The following is an 18294-nucleotide window of genomic DNA, read 5'->3' on the forward strand; positions in this document are numbered from 1 at the left end:
ACCCTGGGCGTAGTAGATAAGCTAAAGGGCAGTGCAGAGAATTGGTAATGCATTGAGCCAGCTAAGAATCTGAGGTATCTTCTGCAAGACTGTCTGAATGGGACATGCAGGTATGCCTCTTTTAGGTCCAAAGTTACTAGCCAAGCCCTCTTGCCCAGCATGGGCAGTAGCTGCTGAAGAGTCAACATCTTGAATTTTGGAACTTCCAGAAACGTATTTAGTATAGATAGGTCCAGAATTGGTCTCCAGGTTTTGTCCTTCCTGGACACTACAAAAAGTCTGGAGTAAAATCCTTGCCCCTGCTCTTGTTGTTGTACTTGCTGAATGGCCCTCATGTCCATGAGGGCTGTAATTTGTTTTTGTGCCTCTGCCCATTAATTGTGTGGCAGGTCTGGCATGCCCTTTGACCTTGGAAGGGTGTGGAAATGGAACCTGTAGCCTTGGGACACTATGTTCAAAACCCATTTGTCTTGGGTAACCATTTGCCAATTTGATGAAAAAAGTGCTAGTTTTCCCCCTAAGGGAGCTGTCAAAAGGAAACCGCTTGGAACTGGTAGAGGAAAATCATTGGGACTGTTTCCTGTAAGGTTGTGATTTGTCTTCTCCGCTTTTGGAGGTAGGAGCACCTGCACCCCATTGTTTAGGCCTGTATGAGCCTTGGGGCTGAGATCTGCCTCTTTGTGATCTGTCTGAGACTGGAAAGGACCAATTTTTAGAAGGCCAGTTCCTGCTAAACCTGGGTGGCTCTACCTGTAAGAAATCCTTGACTGTCTGCATGGATTTTGCTTTATCCCCCATTTTTTTCAACACTTCTTCTGCTTTAGTACCAAATAAAGTATCATGCTGTAATGGTGCATCTAATAATTTTGCTTTAACATGATCAGGCAGATTTTGTTCCTTTAACCAAGCATGCCTTCTAATAACAGAACCTGTAAAAGCGGCCCTGCGAGAGGCCTCCAGTGAATCATAACCACATTGCAAAGTATGCTTTCCAACTTGTTCAGTTGCATGCAATAAATCCTGCAATTCCTTGTTCTCAAAACATTCAGTATTTGTCAACATTTTCTGTTTAAGTAGTGACAGTAAATATTGCTGATATTTAAGCATATGAAATTGACAATTTAAAGCTCTTACACCCAGGGTGCAGAAGTGTATACTTTTTCCCCCATCTGTCTAGAGCCCTAGAATCCCTATCAGAGGGGACAGGGTTTTTCGCAGTAGCAGCTTTAACCCCCTTGGGACCCTGAGATATAGTTTCTGGGTCAGCAGCAGGGTTTTTATATAGGAATTTATGAGAATCCAGGATACTGTAGTATCTGTCTGGCTTAGCAGGTGCAGGGGGTAAAGAGTCAGGGGATAGTCCGGACTCTGAAAATACATCTACAATGTCTAAAACAGGAGGAATGGCAAGGGGTCTATGCTGAGGAAGTAGCAGGAAATCTCTGAGCCTTTTCTTAGACTCAGAATAATCTTGGCTCTCCCAGTGGAAATGCTCCCTCATAGTATGCAGTATTTCCCCAAAAGAGTAGTCCTCAGGAGGAGAGGCTGAAGGAATGGATTCTTCAGCATCAGAATCCTCATAGGGAAGTATGGAAAAATCCTGTTCAGAAGAAGAATCAGAGGAAATAGATACCTGATCAGAAGAGTCATAGTCTGTCTCTTGCCTAGGCCTCTTATCAGGAGGGGGAAGGGAGCCCCTGATCAAAGTAATTAGGTCTTCGGCCATTATGAGCATCTGTTCTTTAGGCATGGAAGTCTGAGTAGGAGAATGCTGTACTTGTTTCTTTGTCTTTAGAGCTGCTTTAGTCTTTGAAGCTGAGGATGGCTTAATATATAGTTGTGTAGGTCTGAAGACATCCTCAGAAGCCAATGCCTGCTCAGCAGCTCCGGACCCATCTGAGGGATTGATTTCCGAGTGTCCAATACCTTGAGTATCCAGAGGCCCAGTCGGCTCCACGTGGGAGTCGGAAGTGGCCTGTGGCTCTGAGGTAGCGGGTGCCAGGGGCTGCGAAAGCGCCTGAGAACCGGCAAACCGGCAACTGGCCTAGAAGAGGCTTCGTCGTCGGTTTTGGACCTCGGATGCCTATCCTTGTCCTTGCATTTTTTGTAAACTCCGGTTGTCGGCTGTTCCGCTGGCATTATATAATTAAATCTTCGCCCAAAGTAATGAAATGCAAAATCGAACCGACGCTTGATAGTGTGTTGGTTGAATCTAGCGCAAAACCGACAGCTAGCAATGTTGTGATCAGGGTCTAGGCAAGGAATACAGTAAGAGTGAAAATCCTTATGAGGTATTTGCTTCCCACAAGAAATACAATTGTTAACTTTTTCTGACATCGGTCTGGAGCAAGAAAAAAGTTTCCCCAACGGGGTACTTCGCTTTAATGAAGACTTCAGTTCTGAAATTCAGCTTTGAAAATCTCAGGAGTTGGCCGACCGGCACTTGCGAACTGCTTTTGCTTCGGGCACTGCACGGCAAGAAAGACTGAAGAAAATGGTGTCAGCTGCATCTTTTATACCCCTGGCACACTGACATCAGGGAAGAGGCGACAGCAACTGATGCCGGACCTAGACTTTGGAACTCAGGCCGACTGCGGGTAGCCTGCCAGCAGGATAACCCAAGAGTAATGACTGCAACAGTGAAACACGATGAACATCAGAGATATTTCCTGCATGACTCCCTGAAAGGAATGTGGAGGTAGGCCTCTTTTAGGTATAGGGCGGCTAGCCAAGCATCTTTGGAGAGCATGGGCAGCAGCTGCTGGAGGGTGAGCATTTTGAATTTTGGGATCACCAGGAAGGCTTTCAGAATAGCTCGATCGTGGATGGGGCATCAGGTGCCCTCTTTTCTGGGTACCAGAAAAAGTCTGGAGTAAAAGCCGTGGCCTATCTGTTCTGCATGAATGTGCTCTACTGCCCTCAGAGAGAGCAGGGAAAGGACTTGCTTTTGAGCCTCTGCCCACTGGTTTGGAGGTAGATCTGGGAACCCTTTTAGGGTAGGAAGGGTGTGGAAAGAAAATGTGTATCTCTGGGACACTATGTTGAGAACCCAGCGGTCGTTGGTAATGGTGGCCCAGGTGCTTGCGTGAAAGCAGAGTTTTCCTCTTAGGGGTAAGTGAAGGTGGGCAGAGGGAGGGGGTGGGGGAGGTGAGTCATTGTGAGTTCTTACCATAAGGGGGTGTCTTAGAACTCCCTGGTTTTGAAGTGGAGGTAGTCCACTGCTTAGATCTCTGCATTCCCTGTGGCTGCTTTCTGGGGGGTCTGGTTTCCCGGGGTCAGGGCTGGACTGGCTTAGTGGGAGCAGGAAAGGACCAGTGCTTGGTGGGACAATGCCTGCTGAATCTGGGTGGCTGGACCTGTAAGAAATCCTTAACTGTCTGCATAGATTTTGCTTTTTCTTTCATCTTTAAGACCTTTTCTGCTTTAGTGCCAAAAAAGTTGTCTTTGTGCAAGGGGGCATCCAACAATTTAGATTTGACATGGTCTGGCAAGGGCTGTTCCTTAAGCCATGCATGCCTTCTAATGACAGATCCGGTGACTGCTGCCCTGCAAGAAGCTTCTAGGGAAGCAAAACCACAGTGTAAGGTGTGTTTAGTTACTTGACTTGCAGAATGCATTAACTCTTCTCTTTAGATTCTGCACAAGCAGGAAATTAAGACATTTTTTTGTTTGAGGAGTTCCGGTGCATGTTGCTGAAATTTTAACATATGGAAGTGATAATTTAGTGCCCTGATAGCAAGACTAGGTGTGTACTTTTTTACCCCATCTGTCTAGTGCTCGGGAATCGCTATCTGAGGAGGTGGGATTCTTAGCAGAGGTTGCTTTAATCCCTTTTGGCCCTTGAGAAATTACCTCAGGATCAGCAGTAGGATTTTTTAAAAAGAAAATTGTGAGAGTCAGGTACTCTATAATACCTGTCTGGTTTTCTGGGTGTAGGAGGGAAGGTGTCAGGAGTCAAGCTGGATTCCAGGAAAATGTCCTCCACAACATCCAGGACTGGGGGGATGGCCAGGGGTCTATGTTGTGGAAGATCTAAGAATTCCCTGAGTCTCTTTTTAGACTGAGGGTAGTCCTGACTCTCCCATTGGAAATGCTCCCTTAAGGTATGAAGGGTTTCCCCAAAGGAAAAATCCTCTGGGGAAGAGGCTGAAGAGATGGAATCCTCTGCATCAGACTCCTCATAAGTAGAAAGGGCTGCATGTCTTCATATTCAGATGCATCAGAGTCATCTGACTCTTGTTCAGACAAAACTACAAGTGACGGATCTCTTTTCCTTTTGGAGGGGGTAGCTTGGGTACCCCTGATCAGCATGATAAGGTCTTCCATCATTTTAAGCATTTGAGACGAGGCAAGGAAGCAGGTGCCTGAGATTGGGTCGTCGGTTTCTTGGGTGTGGTTTGTACCCTGGGCCTAAGAAACTCGGTCATTTTCGAAAGAACGGTAGTCACGAAAGAAGACGGGTTGTGTCAAGAATTGGCAGTGCAAAGGACTTCCTCTGAAGCCGGTGCCTGCTCAGCGGCTCCGGACCCATCCAAGGTAGAGATGACCGCAGGATCCTTAGTCGAAAAAGAGTTTTGCTGCATACCGGACTCCGAAAGGGTCTCTGTAGTGTCCTGCAAATCCACAGAATTGGGCATCAGAGGCTTTGAAGCACCTCACTGAGGACCGGAGAACTAATGACTAGCTTAATGGGAGCGTCATCGGTAGGTTTGGACCTGTGCGGTCTGTCTCTATCTTTACGTTTTTTCGGAAGATCTGCTGTTGGATGGCTTACCGAAGTGTCTCTCTCTCTCTCTCTCTCTGCTACAGCATGCTTCTCTGCAAGAAAGACATTGTACAAAGGAAAGTCTCATTAAAGGTGTTCAAGACTTGTGTCATGAGCATGCCACAGGAAGCTCAGTAAGGCAGTGGAAAGCCCATTACACCTGAAGATGATTTCCACCTGAAGTATATATGTTTTATCTTTAACACATGAAACTTTTGTAAAGTGTCCCTTCATCTGTTAAACATAAAGAGAATTCACTTCTAAAGGTACTTGGTGAATCTAACACTGTACAAAGCCAAAACTTACCGCAGAGTATACCATTAGTTTCTGATGCTGTGGTGAAGTGGTGTTCATTGCTAAGGAGATGTTTCTCAAAATCTGTCCTAGAAGAACACCTACATAAAATATAATCACACAAATTAAAATGCATAACTAAATCATGCAGAATACATCAGGAAGGACTAAATAGTTCCTCGTATGACAGTTACACATACAGTTATACGGTGACTGGCAGAAAATTAAGAACTTTACATTCTGATTAGTACAAACTGTGATCAAGGACTGTGTTCTTCATTCTTACGCTAATGCAATGGAACATTAAGTGACTTCTGAAGTTAATTATCAAGATTTTCATAGAGCAAGGAGAATTCAGAACACTAATCATATATTCACATTCTCTCGAAACTGATTCACTCCATCATGGGATCCACTTTTCTGCAAAAAAAAAGGGGCTCTACAGGCAGATCATCTCTATAATGCTACACTCCTCAACTGTTACTGTCTTAACCGTGAAGCCTTGCCTCATCTTCATACATGTTCTGGATCACACATGAAGAAAATTCAACAAGTCACAAATCCTACATTACAATGGAATTAATCAAAACCTATGCTATGCTAATGCTCTCATATATGTTATATACCCTGCAGATACTGGTCAATCTTGCACCACCCACTCCACTGGGTTTAATCCATCCATTTTCATTCATTAACTTGGTAATGGGACAAACGAACTAGTCTTCAGACCTTTCTCAGCCACAGCCTGGGCCATGAAGGCAAAGGTGAATGCAATATGCATGGGCAGTTTAGACTAGCTAATCAACCAGTGTGTTTTTGGCAGGGGAGAGGAAACCAGAGTATGTGGGGAAAACCTATGCAAAGGGAGAACATGCAAATAAATAGATAGTGGACAGGGATCAGGATTGAACCCCAGACCCTAGAACTGTGAGAGGCAGAGATCTTAACCACTGAGCCACCATGCTGCATAAAACCATCATCATCATCATCACATCCTCATTATGGGATTTACTCTGTTACAGGATCCACTTTTCTTAAAAGGCTAACTCTACTACTAGAACATCTACAGTGGAGACTTGGTAGCATCTGTTAAGTCCATCCCTACCAAATTTCTCATGTTGGCCACCTGGTTCACTGTCACCTCTTTCACAGAGATTTTGAAAATTAGCTGCCTGCCATACATCCAATCCCCCCCTTCATGAGGATTTGCTAATCGCAGATTATGTTCAACCTTTTGAAAATAGCAGTAGATGGCTTTTTTTCCATAACACAACAGTTGTGAATGTCTGTTTCTTTGTGAAGAGTCATTTATGATTTTTTTTTTACTGTACATTTGTATGGTTTCCAGCTTGATGACTGTTCATTTCATAGCTTTCCCTGGACTATTTGTTACTCTCCTGTGTTTGCTTGAAGCAGGCAGTGGCATGCAAGTCAGAAAACATTGTGCTTTCACCTGCAACTATGAGATACTACGAATTAGGATTGCTCCAGTCTATTAAATGTGTAACACTGTTTTGGCTTGCATTTGGTGTGGATCCCTCACAGAACCATTTCATCATCTACATACTTCATGGACCCCATGGATAACACATACTCTGATTAATCATGTCTTGTCCTCTTCACATTTTACATATGACAAAGAAACACACCCACCTAAGGGTCTTCCTCTCTTACAGGCTTTCTCACCCACCGGTATCTAATTCATGCCCATACATCAAGAACCAATCATAGTTCTGGGGTACCATACAAAACACGGTCTGTAATGGTTCATTCTGCCATAAGCAATTACCCCTCACAGACTCCATCAAGCTAGACATAGCATCCCCTAACTTGGATTTCTACAGACTTTTCCTAATTTTAGAACCAAAATTAAGAGAACGGTGTGATTGCTTGGAAGACTGTCAGTCATATGCCACTCCTCTCTTAAAGACCATCCCAAAACTCTTTAGTCTGTCAGAGGACCCAACTTTCTTTAGGATCTGGTCAGCCACACACACCTCCTCTTCCACTTATGTGCATTTTAGTCTGCCAATGGTTGCAACATTTCTTAAGGTTTTACTGTATGATAAATTAGTAACTTGGCTTGAGATGATCAGCTACAAGCATGTCTCCCCACTTTGTTTTATGTTCAGCACTGGTCACATCACTTGACCCACTTATAAACACCCTGCTTCAGGCTCTCCTAATGAAATTATGAAAGCATTGTCACAAGTTAACTTTGTAAAGGACCACTAGTGACACTTACCTCCTTGCAGACGTGACTTTTCCTGCTTTCTATAGATACCAAATAAGAACTCAAAGCTGAAGTCCTTCAGGCTCTGTAGTCTGTCCATCACAGCAGGGGTTACCCAGTTTGGAAGAGAGAAGTTGTGAAGTTTCTGTGGAATAAGCAAAGAAAATCTTCTCATCTCAAATGTAAGTCATTCTAAACAACTGCTGTCAACATCCCATGAATGTGATACTTCTGGACAGTAGAAGTCTCATCAAACAAAGTAAAAAGGAGCTTCATCTTTCACAAAAATTAATCAGTGTGGCAGAACTAGGGGCGCATATAAAGTGTAACAGCTCTTTTTGCTATCAGCTAAGCCCATTCTCACTTTAATTTTAACATAACCTTTCTATGTTACATTTGGCTTCAAACACAGACTGTGACTTCTGTTTAAGAAATGCATTTTGTGAAATGTTTCAATTTATTTTTATTTTGTTTACTTTAAATTTGTTTGCCAGGTATGTAGGTTGGTCCAGTGACCATTTTAAGCCACAAACTGAGCTCAAAGCGCAGTAGTACAAAACAAAAAACAACAGGTACATGGTTATATATATATATATATATATATATATATATATATATATATATATATATATATATATATATATATATATATACATATATATATATATATATATATATATATATGTATAGCAGTAGATGTGCAATGGTTACAGGTTATTAGCTTAATAACACTGCTGCAGTGGTATTTATGTAGTAAAAGAAATGTTATTACAGAAGATGAAACAGAAGTCAGTATGATATGAAACACATACTTAAACAAATTAAGCAACAAAAGATCAAGGCAATAAATTGCTTCAATGCCTGAGCTACAATGTGGCCTAACAGAAATCAATAAAGGTCATAATCTAGTTATATTGATTAATAGTGTTAGTACAAACTATCATGCAAAAAAACAGTGCTACCACTGTATTAGTTGTTGTTGTGTCTTTCGGCTTTTCCCGGTTAGGGGTTGCCACAGCGGAACTCCGGCCCGCTAATGATTGGCAGTAGATTTTTACGTGCCGAGTTGCCAGCTCTGACGCACAACCTTCAATGAAGGTACGCCCATTCACGCATGTCTCCACACAGAAGACGCTCTAGCTGAGAATCGAACAGGACAACATCATACTGTGAGGTGACAATGCTACCGCAGCACCACCACCACAGCCTGTTATCATTGTATTAGTATAAACTAGAATTTCCAAGAAATTTAGCATTAGTTAAAAGTAAAAAGTAGCACATAGTTTTGGAGACTTGTACCCAAAGACTAGAAAAAAAAAAAGAAAAGGTTGTTAACGCATTTTGAACTTTTTTGCATTACTAATATTTCTGTATCAAAGTAGTTATTACTATTTACTAATTTGTTATACCACAAAATGGCATGAAATGGGGCTGCCATGCTGTATAATATTTGTTTTACAGTCAATGCTTTCACCTCCTGCATGTCATTTTAGAGGATCAGAGAGAAAACCATGTGATAGAGAGGATTCTCATATTCTATAACTTCATATGCTCATATTCCATAACCTCCTCTGGTAATGAAAAAGCTGACCTGAGCCTGCCAAAATATTCTCATACGTTGTACACTTTGTTCTGTATTTTGTTGAACGTTTCTCAGGGTTAGTGAACTTACTTCCAAGGATTCCTGATACTGCAAGAATTCTGTAAAGCATTTGGTACTATACTGGAGCTCAAAATCAGTTTGTTTTACATTAGGAGGGGTCTTCTGCACTCTGGTGGGGGCGCAGCTGAATTCAACCCATCCAAGTGGGAAACTGTTGATTTAAAGTTTATTGTGTTTTATCCGATTGGCCTGAGGGATTAACTGTTTAAAAGTCTTTCACCCTGCTGGTATAAAAGCTTGATGTTTGCACATTGAGCAAATGTGGTTCCCCATGCAGAATATATAAGCAAACGTCTCACATCTGGTCAAAGAGTTGCCAGTTTATGCAGAGGGCTGTATCACTGCAAGTCATCTAAATGGAGCTCCTCAATATTTGGTAACTTTTGCCAGAGGTATGGAGAGATTCTGCTGAAATCCAAAGCATGCTAAAATTGAAAAAATAAGTTTTTTTTGTTTTTTGCATTCTGCTGACTGTATTTTAGCATTCTGCTTCCTTGGTTTGTGGCATTTTACTGTATTTTTCTACACTTTAAAAAAAGCTGTTCTGTTGACTTAAGTAGCTCGTACATATCATAGACCAGAATCAGATCTGCTGAATCTACACTTGATTGCTATTCCATCCATTTTACATCAGGAGGGCCCTGCCTGCACCCTTGTGACAGAAGTGTATAGTCTGAGCCTCATCTGAGTTGGAGATTACCAGAGGAAAGCCTAGCTTAAAAGCGTTTAACTTCATCTGTATTTAAGACTGGCATTCCTCAAAAGGGTTCAGTGATGCCCTGTATAGATGCAAATGCCTTGAAAAACAATTTTCTCCTAGATCCCTGCTGCACTGCGTGAAACTCAGTTGCGCATTTAGAAGTGTTGCCATAGTTTTCACTCCTAGCCTTCAATAGAATAAGACCCTTTATTAAACCTAGAGCAAAATCTGGTCAAACTAGCACACTCCCGAATAGTAGTTACGGTAAAAACCTGCCATAACGGATGGTCAGTTTCCAACCATTTCTCTGTCTAGCCTGACTGACATGGACATCCCGAGGCAATGTAGTAATTGCCTCATGTATACTGACAACTGTTTACTCTTAAAACAAACAAATATAATATCTGTAAGATGTAATTACACTATGAATTTGGAATCAATTCTCTCACATAACAACAAACTGGACATCAAGCAGGCTGTCATCACACACACACCACTGCTTACACAAAACAAGGTCACAACATAAACCCACATATGCAGAGGTACTCAACAGAAGCCTACCAAAAGCTCAGAGACCTCCCAAGCGCAAACCACATGCACACATTGCAAAGCAAAATGGAATCCACTACAGATAACGCATACACCAGTGTCACAGTAAATAGGCCCATAAGGCAAAACACCTCAAAACCAAATGTTCTGGTCATAGGAAACTGCATAGTGAGATAGACAGACGTTCCAATCACCAGGATGAACAAGGCGAGAGGGTCATGGTCAGCTGCCTATCAGGTGCCAGGATCCATCAAATTACACATCCACTCAAGTCACTCAACAACAATTACCACTAACACTCTGTCATAGTACATGTTGGAGTGAATGACTTGAGATGTACCACTCTGAACTATATGAAGAGAGACATGACTGAACTCTTGTGTCCCAGGCAGGTATGTCCCTAGCCCTAAGTAGCATTCCACCTTCACCCAGGATGATGCCACAATATAGACAAAAAATGACTGACTTCAACAATTCTTAGCTTCTGGTGTCAATCCAGTGGGATCCAGTTATCTGTCAGCCTGGGAAGACATGGTTGACAGACCACTCTGCTTTGCCAGAGATGATCTTTACCTGTCTCTTCTAGGCTTTCAAATAGTGGCAAAGGTGCTTGCCTTCCCCATACTGGCTTTCTTAGGCAATGTCAAAACAACAAAATTTCCAATGTAAAAAAAAAATCCACTTGAGACAAACTCAAGGTTATGCTGCTTAAGGCTACGAGCCTAAAAAGGAAACTGCACTCCCTGGAAGCACTCCTCACCATGGAAGATGCCGACATCTGTGCAGTCACTAAGACATAGTTCAAGGCCACAGACAGCACCCTGGCTGTGCAAGGCTACAATGCCTTCCACACATTCAGATCCCAAAACGAGTGTAAAAGAACCAAAGGTGGAGGTGTATTCATCTTCATTAATGCCAGATACACCTTGAATAACTGGATAAACAGTAAGACTCTCCTGAGCTGCTCCAGGTCCAACTAACTGTAGGTAAAGCACCCTACCACATCACTGCTAGCTACAGGTTCCTACCATGAACCAAGAGAAGCACACTGCCTACCTGGACTTACTAGAGTCACTCACTTTACAGCCAGATACTTTGGTCATGGGAGATTTCATCTATCCTTACATCAACTGGGTGACACACAAGAGCACAAACATGATGTCCTTCAAGGATGCATCTGCAGTCCTAACAAATGGGTTGTCCTGGCCTCAGGCAGCCCTTCGGTCGGCTGGATTCCAAAGTCTGGGTCTGGCCTCGGCTGATGTCGCACTTCACCCGATGTCATAGCTGCAGTTCAGCGGGTATAAAGGCATCAGCCGACGCCATTTTCCTCAGTCTTTCTTGCCGCGTGGCGCCCGAAGCAGAAGCTGTTCGCAAGTGCCGGTCAGTCAGAACCAGAGATTGCTACTACCGAAGACTTCTAAAAAGCTAAGTACCCCGTTGGGGACTCTTTCTTGCCTCAGCCGATGTCAGAAAAAGTGAATAACTGTTTAACTTGTGGGAAACAAATACCTCATAAAGATTTCCACTCTTACTGCCTACCTTGTTTAGGCCCAGACCACGACGTAGCAGCTTGTCTAGCCTGTGCTTCCTTCAACTGACGAACACTTAGACGTCGGTCGGAGTTTGCAGAGGAGTTTTTCGGCTCCGCTTTTGCTTATATCATGCCGTCGGAGACTCCGACTTCACATTTAGCTAAAAAGCGTAAGGAAAAGGACCGACACTCGCGGTCCGCGGTTTCGGCCGAAACCGCGGTTAAGCCAACCGCAAGTGTCTCGGTTTCGGCTGAAGCCGAGTCTGCGGTTCTTCCTTCCACCGAAAACATGCCTCCTTCTACCGAGGCCTCTTCTGGCCTCTTCTAGCATGGCTGAATCTGCTACGGAAAATCCACCTGCTCTTACAGTTACTCAGGATTTATCAGATACTATCCCCTTAGATGTATCTACTCCTGCACGTGGAGCTGCTAGGCCCCCTGCATCCATGTCAATTAAGGCTTTTGCCAGGGCTAAAGCAGCCAAATCTTCTAAGGCCATGCCTGCTAAAGCCCCCTCTCACAGGCCTAGCTCCAGTACTCAAATACTAATCCTCCAGAGGGCCCTTATTCTCCATATGAGGACTCTGATGCAGAGGATTCCATACCTTCTGCCTCTCCTCCTGAGGAATTTTCTTTTGGGGAAACCTTGCATGCTATGTTGGAACAATTTCAATAGCAGGGCCAGGATTTTTCAGACTCTAGGAAAAGGCTTAGGACCTTTTTACATTTACCACAGCATAGGCCTTTAGCTATTCCTCCAGTACTTACAGTTGTGGATGATGCATTTAATGATGCTTGTACTGCCCCTGACTCACTGCCTCCGGCCCCTGCTAAGCCCGACAGATACTACAGGGTTCCGGACACACATTATCATTTGTATAAGGCTCCTATTGCAGATCCTGAAACTATTTCACAGGGCCCCAAAGCTGTAGCAGCTGCCTCTGCCAAAACCCCTCCCTCTGAAAGAGAATCTAGGGCATTGGAGATGGGGTAAAAAAGTTTATACTTCTGCTACTCTTTCGGCTAGGGCCTTAAACTGTCAATTCCACATGATTCAGTATCAGGAATTTCTGTTAGATCAGCTTACTAAAAAACTGTCCTCGCCTGAAACTTTAGACCGTAAGTCCCTTCAGGATTTGGTGCATAACACTCAGCAGGTCAGTAATCATTCCTTAAAATGCGGCTATGATGCACTGGAGGCTTCCTTTAGATCAGCTATGACTGGTACAGTGATCAGAAGGCATGCATGGTTAAAAGAGCAATCCTTACCAGACCATGTAAAGTCAAAGCTACTAGATGCTCCCATGGAAAAGCACAGTTTGTTTGGTTCCCCTGCACAGCAAGTGTTGAAAAAGGTGGAAGAAAAAGCTAAATCTGTCCAGACAGTCAAGGATTTCTTACAGGTCCAGCCTCCGAGGTTTAGTAGGAACTGGCCTTCCAAGAATTGGTCCTTTCCAGACACCACCAGAGCACAGAGAGGCAGAAATAGACACCCTAGAGGCAGAGGTCAATCCAGAGGTGCCTACAGGGGACGTCAGTGGCAGCCTAACAGCCAGAGAACTACTGCCACAGATCCAGCCACTACCACTTCCACAGGACAATCACAGTGACTTGGCTCTGAAACCGCCTACCAGGGAACAACTGGCAGCACCCTTAGGCGGAAAGCTAGCCTTATTTTCAGTAAATTGGCATTACATTACAGGAGACAAATGGATTTTACAGACGATAGACAAAGGCTACAGGTTTCACTTCCATACTCTTCCAAGGAAGAGAGGAATGCCAAACCTACCTCCAAACCAAAGGACAAACGCTCTACAACAAATAGACCACTTACTAAGGATGAGAGCTATAGAAAAGGTACCGGCTATGGAACAAGGACGAGGATTTTATTCAAGGCTTTTCCTAGTACCAAGAAAGGAAAACCAATGGAGACCTATCCTCGACCTGTCTGCTCTAAACACATATCTCATTGTTCCAAAATTCAAAATGCTGACCCTACAGCAACTTCTTCCCATGCTGGGCAAGGAGTCTTGGCTGGTGACTCTGGATCTCAAGGAGGCATACCTGCACGTCCCCATACGACCAAATTGCAGAAGATACCTCAGATTTCTTGCAGGATCAGAGCATTATCAATTCTCAGCATTGCCTTTTGGCTTATCTATTGCGCCCAGAGTATTCACGAAATGCCTGGCATCAGTAATTGCTCATTGTAGGCTTCAGGGAATTCAAATTTATCCATACCTGGACGACTGCCTGTTACAAGCGGACAGCAAAGACAAATTAACAAAAGATTTGAAAATGGTTATTCACCTGCTGCAAGCCCTGGGATACACAGTCAACACAAAAAAGTCAAGGCTGATACCATCCCAAAGGATAACCTTCCTGGGTGCAGAACTGGACACATCAAACCAGAAGGCATTCCTCACAGCAGAAAAACAGAAGCAGCTACCACTCTATTTCATGGCATTAACAACGCAGAACCAGCTTACAGCAAGGAAAATCCTGCAAGCCCTGGGTTACATGGCATCCTGCATAATATTAATTCCACATGCCAGACTACATATGAGGAAGTTGCAATGGTACCTGAGGAATTTATGGTCTCAGCACAAGCACAGCCTAGAAACCCAAATTCCAATGATTCCATGCCTGAAGCAAGAATTCCAGTGGTGGACCCAGGCCTGTCAATTGAACAAAGGACTGCCCTTCCACAGGCCTCACCCAAGCCAGACTATCACCACGGACGCCTCAGACCTCGGTTGGGGGGCACACATGGTGGACAAGTGCATACAAGGCTTATGGACTCAAGACCAGATGAACCTACACATAAATCAAAAAGAGATGCTGGCAGTAAAACAGGCAATTCAGACATTCAGACCATTTCTTCAACAGGGTCATTTGCTGATAAGGACGGACAACACCACAGTTATGTGGTATATCAACAAACAGGGAGGCACACATTCATGGATAGATGGGAGGATGGCCTAATGGTTAAGGTGTTTGCCTTACAAACACAAGGTACAGGGTTTGAGTCTCACAAGGGATAATTGGCTAGGCTTAAAATGGCTTGCAAGGGCAGTTAGCTTAGTACTACTCTATGAACCTATATCCTCTTTGCCGGATGGCAATGGACCTCTGGAATGTGGCCCTGAGCCTCAACATTCAGCTCCAAGCCATCTTTGTGCCAGGAAAAGAAAATATACTAGCAGACATCTTAAGCAGAACCACCACGGATGCCCACGAATGGATGCTGCATCCAGACATATTCAAAACCATCACAAGAAAATGGGGGCTGCCAGAAATAGATCTGTTCGCATCCCCACACAACCACCAATTGAAAAAATTCTGCACAAGGACATACCACCCACTTGCTTGGAAGGTGGACTCCCTATCCTTCAGTTGGGAAAACCTGACAGCATATGCATTCCCACCTCTTCCTTTGATGCACAAAGTGCTACTGAAGATCAAAGAAGATCACCCGAGGATCATCTTGATAGCTCCAGATTGGCCGAGGCAACATTGGTACCCGCTACTGAGGAGTATGTCCCGGGAACACGCATGGCCTCTACCCCTACTACCTCTCCTGCTAACACAGAACAACTTCAAAATCCTCCATCCAAACTTGAAAACACTGCAGCTAGCTGCTTGGAACATTACATAAGGGAAAATAACCCAGAATTATCTCAAAGGGTTAAAGACATTATCTTGGAGGCTCGCAGACCCTCAACAAGGAAAACTTATTCAGCAAAATGGAAAAGATATCTCATTTGGAGTGCAACAAAAGGAGTAGATGCATCATTGGCAAACATAGCTAACATCCTGGAATACTTAGCAGAGCTTTTCCACAATGGTCTGTCTTACTCCTCCATTAAGATTCATGCATCAGCAATTTCAGCAGAATACAACATGGATCCTCCAGTCTTTTCTCAACCTCTACTCAGGCAGTTTCTCAGAGGAATTAAAAATGTAAAGCCACCAAGGAAACCACCATTGCCTACATGGGACTTGAACTTTGTGTTAGAAAAGTTGACTCTTCCCCCTTTTGAACCAGCAGCAACAGCGGAATTACAGTACTTATCTTGGAAAACTGCATTCCTGCTTGCAATCACTTCAGCTAGAAGGGTTTCTGAATTACAGGCATTAATGGCAGTACAGCCCTTCCTTATCTTCCATCAGGATAGAGTGTCCATGAGAACTAATCCTACCTTTATGCCAAAGGTGATCTCCAGGGTATCATTAAACCAAGCAATACACCTACCAACATTCTTCCCCAACCCACAGAACAAGGGGGAAAGATTGCTGCATACCTTGGATGTACACAGACAATTGCGCTACTACCTGGACAGAACCAAGAACAATAGAAAAACTGACCAGCTTCTAGTAGCATATGCAACAGGAATGGAAGGAAAAGCAATTTCAAAACAAACAATCTCAAAATGGATAGGAAATTGCATTAGATTTTGTTACTCTTTTCATGGAAAGGCAACTCCAGAAAACATCAGACCTCACTCCACAAGGGCTACAGCCACTACTACAGCTTTCTTACGAGGAGTGGCTACCAAAGACATTTTAGAGGCTGCTACTTGGAGCTCCGTGCATACATTTGCCAAGCATTATAATCTACCTTTATACTCCAGATCCCGAGCAGGTTTTGCCACTGCTGTTTTGCAAGGGATCTTAACTACACCATAAACTCTTAGTGCCTCCTTAGTGCCTCCTCCCCCAGTTTGGCTATGGTATTCTACCCATTTGTTAGGACTGCAGATGCATCCTTGAAGGACATAGTACAGTTTTGTACCTACCATAAATGTAGATGTCCGAGAGGTATGCATCTGCAGTCAGGATTACCCACCCTCCTTCCCCTCTGAGGTACTCCTAGGGTATTTGCCCATATTGTAGCTAGCTGGGGGAATCTATTATGGTGTATTTGTTTGTATATATGTATATACATGTTTATTTCTATTTGCTCTCTATTGTTTGGAAACATTTGCATTTATCCAAATTTAGCCTTCCTAGAGGGCACCTGGCATCTGGGGCAAGAAACACTGAGGAAAATGGCGTCGGCTGATGCCTTTATACCCGCTGAACTGCAGCTATGACGTCGGGTGAAGTGCGACATCAGCCGAGGCCAGACCCAGACTTTGGAATCCGGCTGACCGAAGGGCTGCCTGAGGCCAGGACAACCCATTTGTTAGGACTGCAGATGCATACCTCTCGGACATCTACATTTATGGTAGGTACAAAACTGTACTTTCTCCCTGAGGTTCCTGGACTTTGTTAATATAAATGCCCTCAACAGCAAGTCTGCAACCTCACAAGGGGCTGAAATGTCCCAGACTTGGTACTCACTAACATGGAAAGTCACTGCACTACACCCTGTGTGCTGCCCTCCCTGGTAAGGTCAAACCATAAATATGTCTTATTTGAAGTAACGATCAGACCTGACACCCCCAGAGAAGCAGAAAAATGCAAAATTTCTCCAAAGCAAACTACAGCCTACTAGGTGAGGATATAAAAAGCTTCAAATCTCCTACTAACACAGCCAACAATGACCATCATGCAGAGGAGTACACACATGCCCTGTATAACCACCTAAATAACTGTATAGACTCAGCCTATACCTGACAGGATCAAAACCAGTTCCTCCCGAAAAAGAGACCACCCTGGTGGACCTCAAGTATAAATAGGTTATATAACAAAAGGAAAAAAAATTATGTCTAAGAACAAGTGGGATGTTACTTAGTAGAAGAAGAATACCCTCCACAGCTTGAACAAGCAAATCAGATATCTTGTAAATTCCTCTAAAGCTAATTATGAAGCCAAATTACCATCCCTAGTGACGAATAATCATAAGGCATTCTTTAGTTATGTCCAAAATCTAAAAAGGAACACACAACTATGTGCCAAACTTATAGTGGATGGTACCTCTCATGCTCAACCTTAGGAAATTGACAATCTACTAGCTGACATATTTGGTGCAAATTTCACCCCCACGGGCCCCCACCAGCCATACGCCAAAGAATACCAGACACCACTGTTCTACCTAGTATCTCCAAACAGCAGGTCATATCTGCGCTCACCAAGGCCAAACACACGACCTCTGTGGGACCAGATAACATCCCAGGCAACTTACTAAACACTCTAAAACAAGATATAGCGGAACCACTTGGCACCCTCTAACCTCAGCCTGAGCACTGGCTTTGTTCCAGCAGATAGGAGAACAGCAACAGTAATCCCCATGCACAAAGGGGTTCCCATGAACCAACCTTGGGAACTATAGACCCATAAGCCTAACCAGCCTTATCAGTAAGGCCATGGAAAGAATCATCATGGACCTTATCAACAAGGACATAGGTGACTTTCAAACTCTTGACCCGACCCAGTTTGGCACTGTTAAGGGTAGCTCATGCTTACTGAACCTGGTGGACTTCTTTGAGAATGTCACCAAAGCCCTGGATGAAGGCAAAACAGGTATCATTAAGAAACTCTCTGGGGATTAACCCAAATGTCAATGGATGGGTAGCCAAGAGGCTCACCAACAGAATGCATAAAAAGTTAG

General features: G+C 43.7%; 1 protein-coding gene across 3 annotated transcripts in view; it reads right to left on the bottom strand.

Annotated features, from left to right (window-relative positions):
- The window catches only part of ACP2 (acid phosphatase 2, lysosomal), a 658601-nt gene that overhangs the window by 114399 nt on the left and 525908 nt on the right, over positions 1-18294 (bottom strand). For all 3 annotated transcript variants that reach the window (XM_044082703.1, XM_044082705.1, XM_044082704.1), the window contains 2 exons: positions 7305-7437; positions 5072-5160 (listed from right to left, as the gene is read on the bottom strand). In XM_044082703.1, the coding sequence (XP_043938638.1) occupies positions 5072-5160; positions 7305-7437 (222 nt within the window). The remainder of the gene's footprint in view (positions 1-5071; positions 5161-7304; positions 7438-18294) is intronic.

The sequence above is a fragment of the Protopterus annectens genome, chromosome 9.part0, assembly GCF_019279795.1.
Source record: "Protopterus annectens isolate FY-2018-M chromosome 9.part0, PAN1.0, whole genome shotgun sequence".
NCBI lineage: Eukaryota > Metazoa > Chordata > Ceratodontiformes > Protopteridae > Protopterus > Protopterus annectens.